General features: G+C 39.1%; 1 protein-coding gene across 1 annotated transcript; it reads left to right on the top strand.

Moving 5' to 3' along the window:
* Window positions 1–3,473: 3,473 nt before the first annotated feature.
* E (nonribosomal peptide synthetase ebony) lies at window positions 3,474–17,553 on the top strand. The gene is made up of 13 exons (XM_076429738.1): window positions 3,474–4,196; window positions 7,883–8,015; window positions 8,606–8,881; window positions 10,460–10,615; window positions 11,076–11,302; window positions 11,405–11,467; window positions 12,181–12,391; window positions 12,696–12,863; window positions 14,156–14,352; window positions 14,438–14,633; window positions 15,105–15,465; window positions 15,680–16,127; window positions 16,834–17,553. The coding sequence occupies exons 2-13, from the start codon at window positions 7,883–7,885 to the stop codon at window positions 16,972–16,974; spliced, it is 2,577 nt and encodes an 858-aa protein (XP_076285853.1). The 5' UTR covers window positions 3,474–4,196; the 3' UTR covers window positions 16,975–17,553.
* The last annotated feature ends 30 nt before the right edge of the window (window positions 17,554–17,583 follow it).

Here is a 17,583-nt window from a genome sequence, read left to right as displayed (position 1 = left end):
GAAAGTCTGTTTCTTGTCGAGTTCTTTAAATTACATTCGCAACATTGTACAACGAAAGTTTTTATGAATTTTCTTCGGTGAACAGGTCGTGCTATTTCACTAAAAACACTCTAATTGACCAAACTCCGTTCGACCAGAATCAATACGCGTTTCGTCTTAAAAATGTATTAATCAGAAAATGGATACAATGAAAACACATATCTACACACAGTAATTACTTCTAAATAAGTATTTGATGTACATCTTTGCAATAGATAAAATTTTGAGTTTATTAACAATCAATTTACTTAAAAATACTCGATTTGCTAAAGGGTGAATCTGGAGTTTAAAACCTGTATCGCATGGCTTGGATTTCTATTAACAGGAAGAACATCCGTCTCGCGATGACAATTAACGTGCGACCGCAGCCGTCGATTAACCAATTATCCGCTGTCAGCCCGGAGAAGGAGGTTTAAAGAGCCGATAATCGTTCGTACAAATCTCCGGGACTGCTAGCCTCTAGTCGTTTCGATCTGTCGCAGAATTTCGAGTCGGACTTAATTGTCGCAAAGCTCGATCATGCGTTACAAGAGGGCCTTGAATGACGATGATCGTTCGACCGTGAGATCCCCCGCTACGCGTCATTTTTCCACAGGAGCATCTGACCGCAACTATGTTTTTCCACGATCATGTTCCATTCAATTTTTTCTCCAAACGGTTCCCAATACTAATGAGACAAAAAACGTTTCCTCGAACTTCTTTCCGAGAATTCAGGATGTTTACGAGAGAAGCTGGGATTTCCAGCATCTGTTGCCAAGAGAAAATCAAGGTCTATCACGGTTCGGGATCGAATTAACAATAATAACAGTCATTAACAGAAAATGAAAATGTAGGAAACATTGTGCTTAAGCGCTAATGGAAGATTTGATGCGCCTTAATGACCGTGTTAATTAATCTGATCCTGCAGATTTGCGGTTTTTCGGCGATTAGATCGCTGTAATGAATTTCCTGTTTACTTGGAATAAGTCTAAATCATTGGAAAATGTAATTCGTTTGATTCTTCCGCAGCTAGTTATTCGTTGTTTTTCGGTGATTAATTCGCTCTAATGCATTTATGATTTACTCGGAAAAGTCGAAATCATTGGAAAATGTAAGTCGTTTGATTCTTCTGCAGCTAGTTATTCGTTATGGTTATGCCGTATTATGAAAACAGAGCAGCACAGTCATTTGCGCGTGAATAAGTATTCGTTCCCGGAGCACGCAATCTTGAAACTATAGTAGTGTGTACTTCCTACGTGTAACTCGACGTTCACAGACGTAAGCGAAACAGATATGAAACTGTTTGGTAGGTATTTTCCCGGATGGTTCACGGTTTCTGGACCGCAGACGCGTTTTCCGAACGCCTGGAATGGCGAGCGCAGCTTTTTCATTCGATCCCGACGATGACACGGCCGTTGGTTAGCCGGAAAACCTGCCAACACAATTAGAAGAGGTGATATGTCATGAAAGTTTCATGAACCAAGCGACAACACCTCGATAGCCGACGGAGATCGTGATCCCCCGGATGAATTCTGCGGATTCTGGATCACTCTGACCATTATCGGGCGGGGTGATGACTTCCGGTGCAACTCGACTCGACGTATAGTCATTTCAGAAGCGACACGCAATAGTGATTCTGCTCTAGAAATACAACGACGACTGGGAATTACCTGGACCACGGTTTTTCCTCAGAGCTGCGAGCTGCCTGAACAATTTTATGGAAAGCAGATGTTTTCTTAAATTCATAAAACTATACAACATCGGCTTCTTCTATGACGTGGTTCGTGCAATAGCTTGCACAAACAGGAAAAACTATACTGGTGTTGCTCAAAATTATAATTGCTCTATTGGATTTCACGTGTTCGTATTCTTCCGATGAATCTCCCGTGGTTCATAAGGAAACTTCGTGGTGGGTCCTCGTCGATCCGCGCAAACTGTGAAGTGCGTCAGTGTTTCTTTCAATCATTATGCAGTTCAAGTCGGAAGATTTCCTATTAGCTCATATTTTTGTTTCATCTGCAACATTCTGCGAAAATTTGTTGCATTCGGTCTCGAAGCAGTTTCATCACCAAGCATGTCATAACCATTTTTACGATGCATATGTAGATCTTCTCAAGCCTCAAGCTTTCGACTCAACCCTTTCTTCGCCCTATTCTACACGTTCCAAAGATCAAGCCAAGATCTACACTGAATAAAATTGATTCCCCATTAGCTCATATTTTTAACCGACTTCGAAAAAGGAGGAGGTTACTCAATTCGATCTGTTCACCGATTACGCCGAGATCCGACCAATCGGAACGAAATCTTTTGCATCTTGTAGAGTATGTCCCTGGGTTGGTCCCGTGAAAACAAATTTTGCATTTTTTCATTCATTGCCGTTTCTATTGCAAATAACCAATAATACCGAAAAACCATCCTGCGGTGTTCTACAAATTCTGCTCGTTCCACTAAAAAGTGTGAAATAAAAAAAATTTATAAAAAAAATTAAAACGACCGAAAAAACGCACTAAAAAGTATGAAATAATTTCTATTTAATTTATGTGAATACACACGAACTTAAATACAATACAATCTTTTCGCAGGCGGTGCAAAATTGAAAATTTTTGACACTGGAAAATAGATCACCGGAAAATGGAAAATGGACATCGGCCAATAGACATTTGGCGCGCCGGGCCGACTGTGGCAACTCGGGTCTAGGACGCGCTCTGATTGGTCCGTGTTTTTCGTTAATAACTCCTAAACAAAGCCGCGGATAACATTTTTGCAAAGGAAAATGTCGCTTGAAATGGTCTCACGAACCAGCCCCTTTCGGGATTTTCACGAATTTTGGGACGCCCTGTATATACTCGACACATTCACATAAATTAATTGGACATTATTTCATACTTTTTAGTGCATTTTTCTAGTGCGTTTTTTCGAAGTCGGTTTAATTTTCTTTTATAAAATTTTTTTTGGATCATCTGCAACATTCTGCGAAAATTTGTTGCATACAGTTTCGAATTAGTTTTCTCTAGAAGATCTAGTCGTCTCGATCCTGAATAAAATTGGAGGATATAGGCCTCGGAGTTGCACCGAGACATATAAATCATGAAATAATGAATCGGAAGGAATGATAGGTTGCAGACTATCGTCGGATCATCTCGCCTTGAGGTTACGCAAGGAGCGATATTTATTAAATAAATCCACCGTAACCGACCCGATCATTTTCTAATGTAGCGTCAAGTAGACAAGGTGGACACTCCAGAATGGTATGGCAATTGTTATAATGGCGCCTCAGTGCCACCAATCGAGTGCAAAGGGTTAATATACATATATATTTATTTTCGTTTCGAATTTTTCTTTTATGATTTTCTCGATAAATTGGATAGTAGCAAATTTCACGCATTTTCCACATCAAAGTGTGCGAAGAGTGACGCGAGAGAGTCCTGCGAGGTAGAAGGAAATTCGAGAAAAACGAATAAGTGGATAGAGGAAAGACACGGCGTTTGACGTCGACGGTGTCTGTCAAAGGGGCCACGCGTTGCAGCAATAGCGGCACAAAAGATGCAGAGATGGTGGTGGCAGGATGGGGGACAACGAACAATTCAGGGTCCTCGTAACCGGTTCCATATAAAAGCACATGCTCGGTTAACGGGAGGAGACATTCTCACCGAGTTAACGGGCCGGTGATGACCATCCGGTACGGTCATCGAGATTCGTCCCGGAGAACCAGTCTGCGTCTTCCAACAGGACCTGGGCCTGCTTAAAAACTACCTCTACAACTTCTACGCAACATCTCTACGAACTTCCGGAGAACCAGGTCTTCCCACAGGACTCTGATACTGCTCAAAAACAAAACAACTTCCGCGAGACACCGTACCGTCGAATTTTTAAAGTTAAAGTATTTTGAGTGCTATTTGGGCTGTGAAGTGGAAATCGTTCCGACATATTGTCGGACCTAGAACAGTTCAGAGTGCGACTATCATCCGGTTGAGGAGAAAGGCTGAGAGGATTCCCGACGATAAAAGACTTTGTGCGTTCGCGGGAAACACATGCGGACGAGTGAAAGTTAATCCAGAATTGAACGGTGGCCAGGCGAGTACACGAGACTGGTGGATTCGTTTCTTTCTCTGGAACCATTCTTTGGGCCAGTATACTTCAGATAAGCGGACCGAACCCGTTGCATACTTGTTTCAGAGGTGAGTGAACCAGCCCCGAACCGATCGCGTTGCGTCCCGGTGATGAAACGCCGACGATGTGCCAACGATGTAAATACCGAATCGATTCGTGGTTTCGTGTAGAATCGTGTTCCTGGTATTTAGAAAGTGTTTGGTGTTTGATTGGGACATTGTTCCGACTGTGATTTATGCACCGATTTTCAATTCACCGATGCAACTTTAGAAACAGGATTCGGTTGCACTTTGCTCTTTTGCAATACGGATTTCTAACAAGTTGACCCGAGTCTTGCTTAATACAGTTGTGTAAATGGTCGGAGTTATTATCAATATTATCAGTTACTTGATAATAAAGTTTGCATCCTGCATTATAATTCAATTCATTTCAGAACGAACAAATTTATATTCGATAGTTAGTAGTATTTTATACATTTATGAGAAAATTGGTTGGGTGAAATATAAAACAGTAGCAGATTTTAAAAATTCAAGAATGTTGCATCGTTGCTTTTTAAAAATATTCCAACAACTCGGGAACACTGTTGCATTCTTTCTGACGTGTTAAAATGATTAAGAAAAAGTGTGCGTTGCTGGTGTGTATTGTAGTAGTGCAGGCAATTTTGATTTTGCATAAAAATACGCAGTCTATTGATCACTGTCGAACGAAATCGATTATACTCCCCTATTGTTATTCAGAAAAATCCCTTATCTCGTTCCGTACGGTACAGCGTTCATTTTTTCTCTTATTATTACTCGTCGAATTATCATTGAAATATCATAGAACAGTTGGAACTGACGTCAGCACACTTGTTCCTTTCACCGTAATCGTCCGCTGTCGAATAATTAATTTGTAGAACCTTGATCGAGTCCAATGAATTTTAATTTATAAACCGTTAAAAGTGATTGGCTTACATCGAAAGAAATAAATTTACTGTACAATCTCAATAATTGGTAATGAACAAATTAGACATTAATAGAAATTATGGTACCGGAGAATTTTCATAAAATAGAAATTAATAGGTTGCTTTTAATTAGCTGACGTTTCGAATTAAGCGTTTATTACCTAATGAACGCTGAGTTAATTGCTCCTGTTTATTAAACCAGAGATTTTAACTCGAAGTTAATGGTCTCTACGGCTTCAAACTGCTTCTCAAAACTCATGAGCACCCATGACGACCGTTTGAGACTTTCATCTAACTAACGGAACGCGAACTTTTCTTTGTGATGCTTGCATAATGGACGGTGTTATATAAGCACCGCACGCATTTGTATTTCATACTGTCAATTTCCGTTTGAGCGCATGGCCCCGTTCCGAGTCGAAAGGCGCGTTCTCCATGATTTTTCACCGATTTTTTTTCCGACTTGCCAATGACTGCACGGTTTTCCATGGTGTTGCGAAAATTTACTAAATAGCGATCAGAAAAATGAGAGAGGAATTTGCATTTCAACGATAATTGCCAAAATCCTGATTACACATTTTACCGAAGTGCATATTTTGTAACACTCATCTGCATCTCCATTTTGTCGGAGAAAAGTATTAGTTAATTATTATCACATTGAAGCAACCCTGCTACAACCATTGCCACATCCTTGGAAAACTGTTGAGTAGGTTCTCAGTGATTCCATAGACTTTTACAACTCTTATCTAATTAATTTCCCTATACATTAAGAAGTTGCACTACATAGTTACTTGCTGATTAATACCTGATAATATATTCTATTGCAGTATAAATTGTTTATTTATATACTAATTTATGCAGTATAAATTGTTTATTTATAAGAACGCATTCGAAAGTGAAGATCAACAGGTTTCTTAAAGAAACACCGATGCCTATGCGAGTGTAGGAAGTTTTAACAGCCTTGTTGTCCTTCGTAATAATGAGACGTATTTTAACAGATTAATTATTATAAAGCTTTCCACGTAGCGTATCAACGGGCAAGACAGCATCGCGATATTACAACTCTATTGCAACATTGTGTTGTACGAATCGTAAGAGCTGAAATGAACTAACCATACTTTAGCAAACTAAAGTTTTTTACGTTCAAGTGAACGTACTGGTACCGGAGATTGTAGTAACGGAATTTAAATTGTCGAAAGGCATTCGGCGCTGACCGGCGTATTTTTGCACAGGTTACTTCGTAGACATAAACTGTGAACAAATAATGTATTAACATTTTCGGTGTCGAATAAGTACGGCATAAAATACTCTATTCTGAACTCAAACTGATTCAGATGGTAGCTCATCAGTAGAGTGCGGATGTTTATGCAATTTTTAATTTTTGAAAATCTTACTTTCAGTGGTAACAGTCTTTATAGATCTGAAATAAATAATTCTAGCTTTCTTTTGAAGATGCATTCAATCGTAATCTTTACTACCTCAGTGCGAAATACATTTACATAAAGAGATTGTCCGCAATGTAATTTTGCAGCATACAGAGAACCTGCATAAATCATTCCAGATAGAAATCTTACAGATAAAAATTGTTCGCTTAGAATTCCTTAGTGATCTACACAGTTCAGAGAGGATAATCTCAGGTGAAATCTAGCAGGAGCAATTACTCCGACACGGAATACATCATAATTTCGCCTAACCCTTCGAGATCAACTCGTTTAGGCACGCGTCGCTCAGATAATTTTATAGCCATTCATTACGAGCCGATAGCAATTTTTATCGCGAACAGTCAGATCACGAATTCATTGAAACCGACCAGATCCCAATCAAATTGACCGTGAAGAACAATTAGCTTTCTATCAGCCAGCAGAAAACCAGATCACCTTAGCGCTCTTTCGTTTCCGCCAGTCGAAGGTCGTATCCATCTGCTTCGGCTCCAACCGTGATTACATTCTTCGGTAATTTGCTTTGTTTATCCGTTATGAAATCGGAAAGTTGCGTCCACCTGCCGACGTACCACCTAACAATTACCCTAACTAGCAGTGGAAATCATGTACAGGGTAAACCAAGGTTTCAGGAGAACTTTCGCAAGATTACAGCAATTATTTCGTTAAAAAAAATTAAAAACGCAATTCCTTTAATTTTATATGCAAAAAATTGGAGGTGACCTTGAAAAATCATGAAAAAAAGAGTTGGCAAAAAATTTTCTACAATCACGTAAAAGCTCTCTCGAAACCATGCCACATTTGATGAAAAGATTTTCGATCGGACTGCTAATGACAAAGTAATCTCTACTGATCACGATTCGTGGTTCGCCCTGTATAATTGCCGTAACTGTACAGATGTCTACAGTCATTTTTGAAGAACTTTAACGCCATTGTCCTTTATGGATGTCCTGTCGACACAGCTCCCTTGCGGCTGAAAATAACAGAAATACTGATCATCGCCACGCGAAATGCATCAGATTCCGCGGTTTTTGTTCGTTGGGAAAATCCGCCATCAATCTCCCGTTTATTGGAGAAACAGCGAAAAGTTATTTACCGGCGGCAGTCGATTGGGATTTTTGAAAACGCTCGTAAATCACGGAATCCGATTCTGCTCGCATAAATTCTTAACACAACGCTAATTAGCTGGGGGCTCGTAACGAAAGAATTTATTTATGTATATCGGAGCCATACAAACTTCCATGTAAACAGTTACGTGGAAAATGGAGTGCGAGTAACAGAGGGTTAAGGAACCGAGGGAAACAGATAGAGTGTAGAGATAGAGGATGAACGAGAGATCAGATTTCACTGATGATTAAAAATTTTCTCTGTACAGATGGGCAGCATTCAGCAACAGTCGGTCTTAAAAGGCCGGCAAACCGATAGCTTCAAGGAGAAGGATTTGCTTCATAAATTATTCAGAGAGGCGGCGGCAAATTATTCCAATCAGCTGGCGATCTACCACGAAGGTACTGTCATTGGCGTTATTAGGGGGAAAAAATCAACAACCGGCAAAAAATTAAAGGATTCCTAGTGCAAAAAAGCTGGAACGCGTAGAAATCAATTAACATTAATTACAATGCCACACACTCTTTTAATAATAGCCAGCGCTGTTGCATTTCCCATTTTTTCCCCTTTTCTCGCTCCTTTCAATCCTCGGCGCAGCCTTTTATTCTCATTTTTCATTCGAACGTGCTCGCAGCGGTATTAGGCTGCCGTTATGCGATGTCCGATTCTACTGCGAGCGTTTTCTAAAATTAGCCTCTTTTTGATTTCCCTCTCCAATTATTTATAGCATTTACACTCTTTTTTGTACGCGTTATCTTACTTAATGGCCTGGGACTCAACGAGTTAAGTGTCTCTCATACCGATCTTTATAAATTCACGAATATATTTCTGTTGTCCACGTCTTTATCAACAATTGATTTTCCTTGGCGTGAAGCGATTGTACAGCGTGCACGTTCCAAGATTAATCTCCAAATACGTGTCTAATTATCCGGGCTAATTTTTCTCTCTTTATAAATGACCTGTTCTGACCAATAATTTGTTCTGTTCTCAGACGACCGTGGGAAGGAATACACGACGTCTTATAGCGAATTGAATGATCTTACGAACGCGATCGCCAGGGTTCTTCGAAAATTCGAGAAACCAGAATGCTCGTCGCAGTCATTGGTAGCGGTATGCATGAAGCCCTCGCATCGACTGCCAATCGTGTTGTTGGCCATCATCAAAGCTGGAATGGCGTACTTGCCCCTGGACGTGGAATTCCCAATGAGCAGGATCAAACACGTTCTGCAGGAAGCCAGACCCCTAATGGTGTTGACAGAGGAAGGAGGTACATTTCTCACTTTTTTCTTTTCGTTCGACTGATTCGACGATTTATGAACTCGCGTGATATCTAGATTTCGCCGTTGACAAGATTTACGGATTATTAATCTTGACCTTTCGATCGTCACCGATCACGAGCAACGTAATCGATCAAAGCAACGCATAGATTTGGCCCCTGCTTCCGCTTTCAGAAAATGTCAATACGCCAGTTTTCTTCTCTGTCTGACTAGGCTGACATATTGTACTCTGTATCATTCAGAATTAAAAATTTTAAACCATAGTCATATAGTAGAAGTTTCAGAACTAAAACTTTTAAACCATATTCATATAGTAGATCTTTCAGAATTCAGAACTGGTCTGACATATTCTATTCTGCATTTTTCAGAATTAAAATTTTTAAACCATAGTTTTTAGAGGAACTTGTTTATGAAATTGATATGCCATGTTAAGAATTACTTAAAATTAAAATTTATGTATTGTTGTTTGAAAATTTTATAAAAATTTTATTTTTAAAATATTATATATATATAATTTAATTTTAAAATAATATATTTAATTTTAATGATTTACATTTAATATTTAATTATTAATTTAATGAAGTTAATGATAGGGTATCTAATCCTAGTCTATAAATAAAATCTATTAAAAATTAAATTACTCAATATTAAATATATTACAATTTTATATTTCACAAAAAAAAATAAATATATATTTAATTTAAATAAAATGTCTACTAATTTTTAAAATTAATTTCTAATAATAGTTTAACCGCTGATTCTGGCACTTTTCTTATTCACTCTCATTTATTTATAAATTTAATCTTTACACTATATATATAATATTTATATATAAATTTTTCAAATTTATATTCTCTCTACACTTAATTTATAGATAAATTTTAATAACTAATTTGTAAACTATAATTAAATTTGACTCGTCGGTCGTTCATAGCTATCTTTCATTCGATAAATAACCAACCTTGTGTAAAATAGGACCACTTTCGCTTGTCTGTAGAACTTTCTAAATCTTTACTCCGCTCCGGCGCGCGGCGTCTATAAATTGTCATGTTTGTAGTGAACTGTAACTCTTTTTTAATAATCGTAAAAGAAATGAGTAAAATTGTTTCGAAATGTACAGTGATTGGAAACAGCGCATTTTAGTGATCGATTGCATTTATCGCAACACAGTGAAGGTCCCACAATTTCCAAGAATACCTTTCGAACCGGTAGAGCAGCTCGTTATTATTATGATCAAGCAACAAATAATTGGTTTCGCAGGTATCCGTTAGAATCTTGATTAGATCGAGACTGCTATCGTCGTCCTTGGCTAGCATAAAAATGGCACCGATTTGAGGTCGATCTTAGAACGTCCGCAAGCTATCGATTGTCTCAGGAATAACTTCCTGGTCGTTTATCCCGCCTCGTTGACGAGACCCATTATCCCCCAGTTAATTGACAAGTCTAAACGCATGAAAATTCAAGATTCTTTAATCGGAACCGGCGATCAATCACCACGGTCGGGAAGTGAACATCGATACTACCGTAAACAATGTAATCAGTAGTACGTTTCAATTCAAATTTTCCAGCGGATCAATCTATCTACGATGGAACAATGACAATGACCTACGAGGAACTGGCTGAGAGAGCTCTACACGAGACGAAGGACGATTTGGATCTTCAGGAAAGTCCTGAACAGCTTGCTATAGTCCTTTACACTTCTGGTAGCACGGGAACGCCGAAAGGTATTGCAGAATATCAATCATTATCACTGGACAGCGGATTTGATGCATTTACGACGAAAATGAGTAGATGTAATGTAAAACAGTATGCAATTTAGGTAGAAAATTTGTATTTTGCATAAAGATCCCCTATGCAAACTTGACATTTTCTTGATCACTAATTGCAGCAGATAGAAATTGAATAAAGGGTTTTATCAATTCGTTCTTGACATAAATGCATAGCATCCGCAGTTTAAACGTCGGACTATACATCTTTATGCAAGATAGCAACTTTTTATAGTCTTTGCAAGAAGCAGGAGTTACTTCGAGACAAGTTCGTCAATTTTTCTATTCCCCTCTAATTCCTCACACAATGTAACTCTACTCAACAAAAAGTGAACCTCTAACAAAAATTGTTAGGACTTTTGTCTCTTTCGAATCGGAAAGAGATTAAAGAGTATCGGTTGCTGGTGACTATTTGCAGGTGTGCTTTTGCCACACGCGACAGTGCTAAACCGACTACGATGGCAGTGGCGAGAGTTGCCATACGCACCAGACGAGAGCCACTGCGTCTTCAAGACGTCCTTGACTTTCGTTGACAGCTTGTCAGAGATCTGGTGTCCCCTCCTTCAAGGCCGCACTCTCGTTGTTGTCTCGAAGAATGTGACTAAGGATCCAGAGAGATTCGTTCAAGTATTGGACAAGCACAAGGTTAGGGAATAATTGTACATCGAATATTATAAGCGTGTGCTATCTATTTGCATCTTAATTGCATAAAATCCGCGGTGTACTAACGAGCTTTCATTATTTCAGATACAACGACTTGTTCTGGTGCCCTCGCTGCTGCACTCGATGCTCATGTACCTCAGTATGCGAGTAAGTATTATTTTATTCTTACATTTCGATAATAAACATCGTGTACACGTGCATCGATAAATACCGAGCAGAACGACAGCTCCAATATTCATTACGGGAAGCTAAGGGCAAGTCAACGGAACGATAAAATGTTTATAGGATATCATATATAGGATAGATATAGGATTCATTAGAGCGTTTCACCGCAGAGATAAGTGTGTATGTACTATATGTATATATTCTAATTATTTTTTTGGGACGCGAAGTGTGAACTAATAATATCCGACTAGATTTGAACGTTGATTTAATTAACTTGTATCTATACGAGGAGAGATTTATTGGTGGCGTTTATACAGGACGTTTCCTTCATTCTGTCCACGTTAATATCTTCGTCGCGTGTAGAAATTAATTTTATATGATTTTTAGTAGGTACTTATCATACGATACTTTTAGTAGTTTATTAAAGTATTGAATACGTTTAGTAATTTGTCGGATATGTGAATTTAATAATGCAACAAATATTTTGAGTAACGTGCAAAAGGTTAAAAAAAAATACATGAACGACGAAAAATTCTTCTGATTTGGAACGACAATTGATCCAATTTTTCAGCGAGGTCGTTCCCTTTCCATTTTTCAAGGTGATCGCGAATATCGATGGAATCGAAGCGGGCGGGACAAATGAAACGTCCTGTACAATCTGAATGTGAATCATGTGGTGAACGTCATTTTTTCAGGACAAGGAGAATGTGCTGCGCTCGTTAAAGCTTTGGGTGTGCTCCGGCGAAACATTACCGGTTGCGTTAGCCGATCAATTCTTCGCCACGTTCGGCGATTGCGATAAGATCCTGGCGAACTTTTACGGGAGCACAGAAATCATGGGTGACATCACCTACCATCTTCTAGATAGTCGGCACCACCTACGATCGCTCGATAAAGTTCCCATAGGTAATTCCAATCTCGTGAAAATTTATTCTCCACCTCTTCGCCTCTTATTTTCTGCAAGATAATTCTTCCCTTTCTGTTTAATTAAATTAGAAGAGCCACAGAGTAGTTTTAGTTGAACAATTTTTCCTGGGGCCGAGAAAAAGAGTTCCTTGATTTTCTTCAAAAGGACATTCTCGTTTAATTTTTGCGAGCGAGGGAGAACGTGCAATCTTAGTGGATGGGATGGTTACGAGTGGCAGGATGCTTGGATAAATGAAGCGTTATGAAATGGTCTCGGTTTAATCCTGAATGCATTTAATCACAGGGAAGCCGCTAGATAATTGCATCGTCTATATCGTGGATAAGGAAATGCGGCTGCTCCCGCAAGGTGAAGTTGGCGAGCTAATAGTGGCTGGAAGAAACCTCGCTGCGGGATATCTTCGCGACAATGACTCCCGCAAGTTCCTGGAGAACCCTCATGCCATCGATCCAGGTACTACTATCATCGGCGACTATCATTTTACATTTTAGAATTTTCTTCCCATTAAGACCAATCACACTGTACAACAGTAGATTTGTTCAGCAATTACTGTTGAGTGATTCTTATAGAGTTTGTCATTCTAAAAGCAAAGTAAAATTGCTTTGTCACGCAACGAAGAACATTAATTTTTGTAAAAACGCATGATTTTCATAAAGAAAAAATGAGGAGTTACGCGAAAAGTAAACATGCGAGACAGTTCAGGTTTGAGTGAAAAGATAGGGTTTTTTTTTAAAATCCTGGCGTGATCATAACAATTAAGACACGAGCACGAAGTATCGTTTTCGCAAAAGCAGGAATGGCCAGAAAAACAACGTGGTGACAGCTAACGTGTTAATGGAAACGCTGTAAAGGACGAGTTGTTTGATAAATCAATTTCTACACTACAGTCGACATATAAAGAAACTTGTCCTTTACCTTTTTCCCTCCGTTCGATGTGTCACCGTTCGAAATCGTTTCCAAACGAAGAAAACGGCTGCGATGTTCGTCGGTCTGGCTGTTTCGCCACCGTGATTTATCGCTGCTGTTATCAGCTCTACTTTAATCCTGCTTCGCCGTTTCTTTCGTTCCTATTCTTTGCTGTGCTTGAAATGTCGTTGCATCCTCGAGCAATTCCTGGATCGAGATCGAACGATCCTTATCGTGTTTCCTTCCCGCCGTAATGAATAAATATCCTGCCAATGTTGCTTATGCCATATCCTGTATTTTTCTTCTCGTATCTTGATCTTTCTGACCTAAATTTCACAGCTCGCGCACTATGTTGCGTATCTGTCGATTCATCTTATGTGCACCGATTTGTATTAAGTCGTTCGGAAAGTTAATTCGTTTTCTCAAGGGTTGTCTCTTTCTATATTTTCTAAATTGTAATTGCTATTCTTATATTTTCGAATTTTTTAAATTGAAGTGGGGCAATTATTTTGCAATTTGGCTTCTAGCACGCTGTCCATAATCATCCCACAATTTCTCAATCTCTTTTCTCCAGCATTTATTCAAATAGTATATATTTAATTTTTAAATGAAGTTGGAAGCTTGCATTCTTTAATTACCATTTTGTCGAAGATAAGTAAGTGTCCGGTGATTTGTGGACGGGAGTGTATACCACAATTTTGCGATTTAAAATAAGATCAAGTAATAATTAGACTGCGGATCTTTGCGCGAAATCAAAATGTATTGCATTGATTGTGAGAAGCAGGACTAAAAACAGTTTCCCGTGTGATGAGAATTTTGTTATTGTGTTGTTCGACTAGAATACTCAAGGATCTACCGTACAGGCGACTACGCCAGGATATCAAAAGGAGTTGTCGTGTACGAAGGACGCGTAGACTCGCAGATAAAGGTCCGAGGACACCGGGTGGACCTCGCGGAAGTGGAAAAAGTAGTTTGCAGAGCTCCCGGCGTCGACAATGTTGTCGTTCTTTGTTACAAACCTGGAGAATTATCTCAGGTATATTTATATTTATGCAGATCAAAGTACAGCATAGTTATACATTCAGAGCTGAGATTAATGCTTTTTTGGTTCAATGCTGCAGACGTTAATTGCGTACATTACCACTGTGAATGAATCCAACACTTGTGCCGAGAAGATCGAGACTTTTCTGCAAGCTACGTTACCTGTCTACATGTTGCCGCAAATTTTTATCGTCGATCGTATTCCGCTGCTGACCAATGGCAAGACTGATCGACAGACGTTATTGAAGCAGTATGAATCCTCGAACCTATTCGATGGTAACTATAACTATTGTTTATTTTGATATGGTCGCGATCTAAATGGTGGTCCACCAAAATGTAGCCATCTAAATATGTCTTTTATTTGTGATGACCAGACTGCGCATTTTTCTGCGTTTGTGAAGAAATTGGCTGGGTGAAATATAAAACAGTGAAAGTTTAAAAAAAATCCAAGAACATTGTTATTATGTTTCAAATACGAATCTATTGTATTAAGGGATGAAGTGAATTTAAAGATCCGCAGTCTAGTGATGACATAACGAATGTTTTGAATGCAATGTAAACGCTGTGCGAATGCTTTGCAAATGTTGTTTGTTTCTCGAGGTCATTCTTTCCGGAATTTTCCAGGTCGTCGATATCGTTTTGTTTCTTGTAAACGTATGTTTTTTCCCTTGCATATTCCAGTTGACATTAGTCATACCAACTCTAATCTAAATATGTTTGACAACTGTTTATACTTGTTATGCGCAGATAATGACGAGTATCTGAACTGCGACTACACCGGTGTAATGGAGAAGGACCTCGAGAAAGCCAAGGTCTTGTTCCCCACGGTGGCGTCGGTGATAGGCCGTGGTGGGCGTGCGAACGTGACGGTTAATGCAAATTTCTACGAGCTCGGCGGCAACTCCTTGAACTCGATCTACACGGTGACGAAGTTGCGGGATCAAGGTTACGAGATCGGCATCACGGAATTCATCACAGCGAAAAGCCTCGCGGAAGTGATCGACCGGATGCGAGCCGGTACGGGGGACGAGCCGATAGAGAAGAATCTCAGCGAGGAGGAACACTACTACGAAATGCTCGACGACACCCACAAAGACGATGCCATCGAGTACGTAATTTACCATGCTGTAGCTTCCATTTTTCAAATCAATCATTTCATGAAACATCAATTTTATTTTTGAAAATAAAGTAGTACTAGGTATTTAATGTTATTTTTATTAATTTCGAAAAAGTTTCTTTTGTGTCCGATAACCGGGTAGTAAAAATCCCAATGATTTTGTATAATTACAGCTGAACATAATCAAAAGCTAACGCATTTACAGGATCATCACGGAAAGCTTCTACAGCAAGGCGGACCTCGAGCAGTGGATGATCACAGAAATCTCGAGGGACGACTATCGCATAATGATGGAACGTTTATGGGTTCCCTTAGTAGAGAAGAATCTCAGTTTCGTTGTAAAATCCACCGATGGTAGAACGATCGGGGTAGGACTGAATTTCGATCTTTGGGACGAGCCGGAAGTGATACTCGACTCGAAGCTGACGGTGGTGTTCGATTTTCTGGAGTATTTGGAAGCGCCGATACGGGAACAGAAGTTACCTAAAGGAAAGGGTCAGATCATTCATAATTTCATGATGACGACCAGTCGTGATCTAAACTCAGCGGAAAATGTGATCGCGATGAGAGAGATGGAGGAATACTGTTTAGAATTAGCCAAGAGGAAGGAGTATGGTGGGATTTTCACGACGAACACTAGTCCTTTAACGCAGGTGATTATCCCTCCCGTATTTTTCGAATTTATTCCAACTGTGTCGAACCGACAGTACAGTAAAGATTAATCATAAAATTGACATAACGAGTATCGAGGCTAGTTCCAACAATGCAATCCGTTGTAAGGACTTGATTAGAAAAGCCGAATCGCCTGTTTCGCGCAACCAGTTCTGAAACACGAAGACGCTCAACTCGAATCGGTTTGCTTATTGTTAGTGTTATGTCGGGCACTTTAAAGCCTTCCAATCAGCAGGAGCTAACACGAATTTCTTAAGTAAAATGTCATGGGTTGTTGCCGGAGCAATCTAACTTCGAAATCCACTTGGAAATTGCCCCGACGTGGAAAGCTGTCTGAGACGCTGCTCTGTCTTTGCAATTATATAATTTGGAAAAATTTTACTCGAAACGGAAACTATGAAAATCTCTCAGGAAATTCTAGAATGAATATCTGACAATGATTGTTGAAATCAAGTATAGTATTTTATGAAAATAACAAGATTAAATTTATTTAACTTTTGTGCGATTTTTACTATAATAGTCAAAAAATATATTCAATAAATTTCCATGAGAACACCTTTACTATTTCAATAATTGTCAAATAAAAAATCTAAAATGGGTCATTTGACCCCTCGTGGTAGGTTTAGTGTTAACGATGAGGGTTAAGGTCGAATGGAAAGAGTTGAAAATGGGTTTTATCTGTTGCAGCAACTAGGAATCGACGTGTTTGGGTACGAAACGATGCTGACCTATCAAGTGAACAAATACATCGCTGCCGACGGCACGAAGCCCTTTGGAAAAGCACCGGACAGTCAACTGGCAATTTGCTCGTTGAAAATGATCAACTAATGTCCATTGAGACGGACCGGAAGCTATGTGTGCATCGGTCACGAGGATGCGTTCTGTTCTGGTCTTTCATAGCTGTTCAATTATGCGTAGCGTCAACGTAACACACAATGCATAGTTAATTTATTCTGATAATATCAGCTCGCCCCCCAAGTAATGCAAACTTCATATTTCTGACAAGATAACTGCGATAAAATAATCGCAGCAATTAAAATTTCACTCATTTAATAATCTACAACTTCAAGTTGACACAAAGTAATAATTAGACAGCTAAGTATACTACTTGTGGGACGACCTGACAAATTATTGTAACTTAACAAGCAGAATCTCTGTTAAATGATTCTACTGTCACGCGCGTTTCACATTGATTATTGTCATTCACAATTGCCGCTTTGTATTCTGTTAACGTGATTAAGAGAGAGAACTGTAAATATTTTTGTACATAGATATCGTTTATCAGCACCACTTCTTTTTTTGTCTTTTCTCAGTCGTGGCTGATCGATTCTTTCGTTGTCAAAGAAGAATCGACGGTTCTCGACCACTCGTGATTCGAAAGTACAAGGTATACACAAATTGATAGATTAAGCTAGTTATGCTAAGTGTATCATGAAT

Source organism: Lasioglossum baleicum, chromosome 9 (assembly GCF_051020765.1).
Source record: "Lasioglossum baleicum chromosome 9, iyLasBale1, whole genome shotgun sequence".
Classification (NCBI taxonomy): Eukaryota; Metazoa; Arthropoda; class Insecta; order Hymenoptera; family Halictidae; genus Lasioglossum; species Lasioglossum baleicum.
Note: the sequence above shows the minus strand (reverse complement) of the source record. Positions and strands in the feature narration are given on the sequence as shown.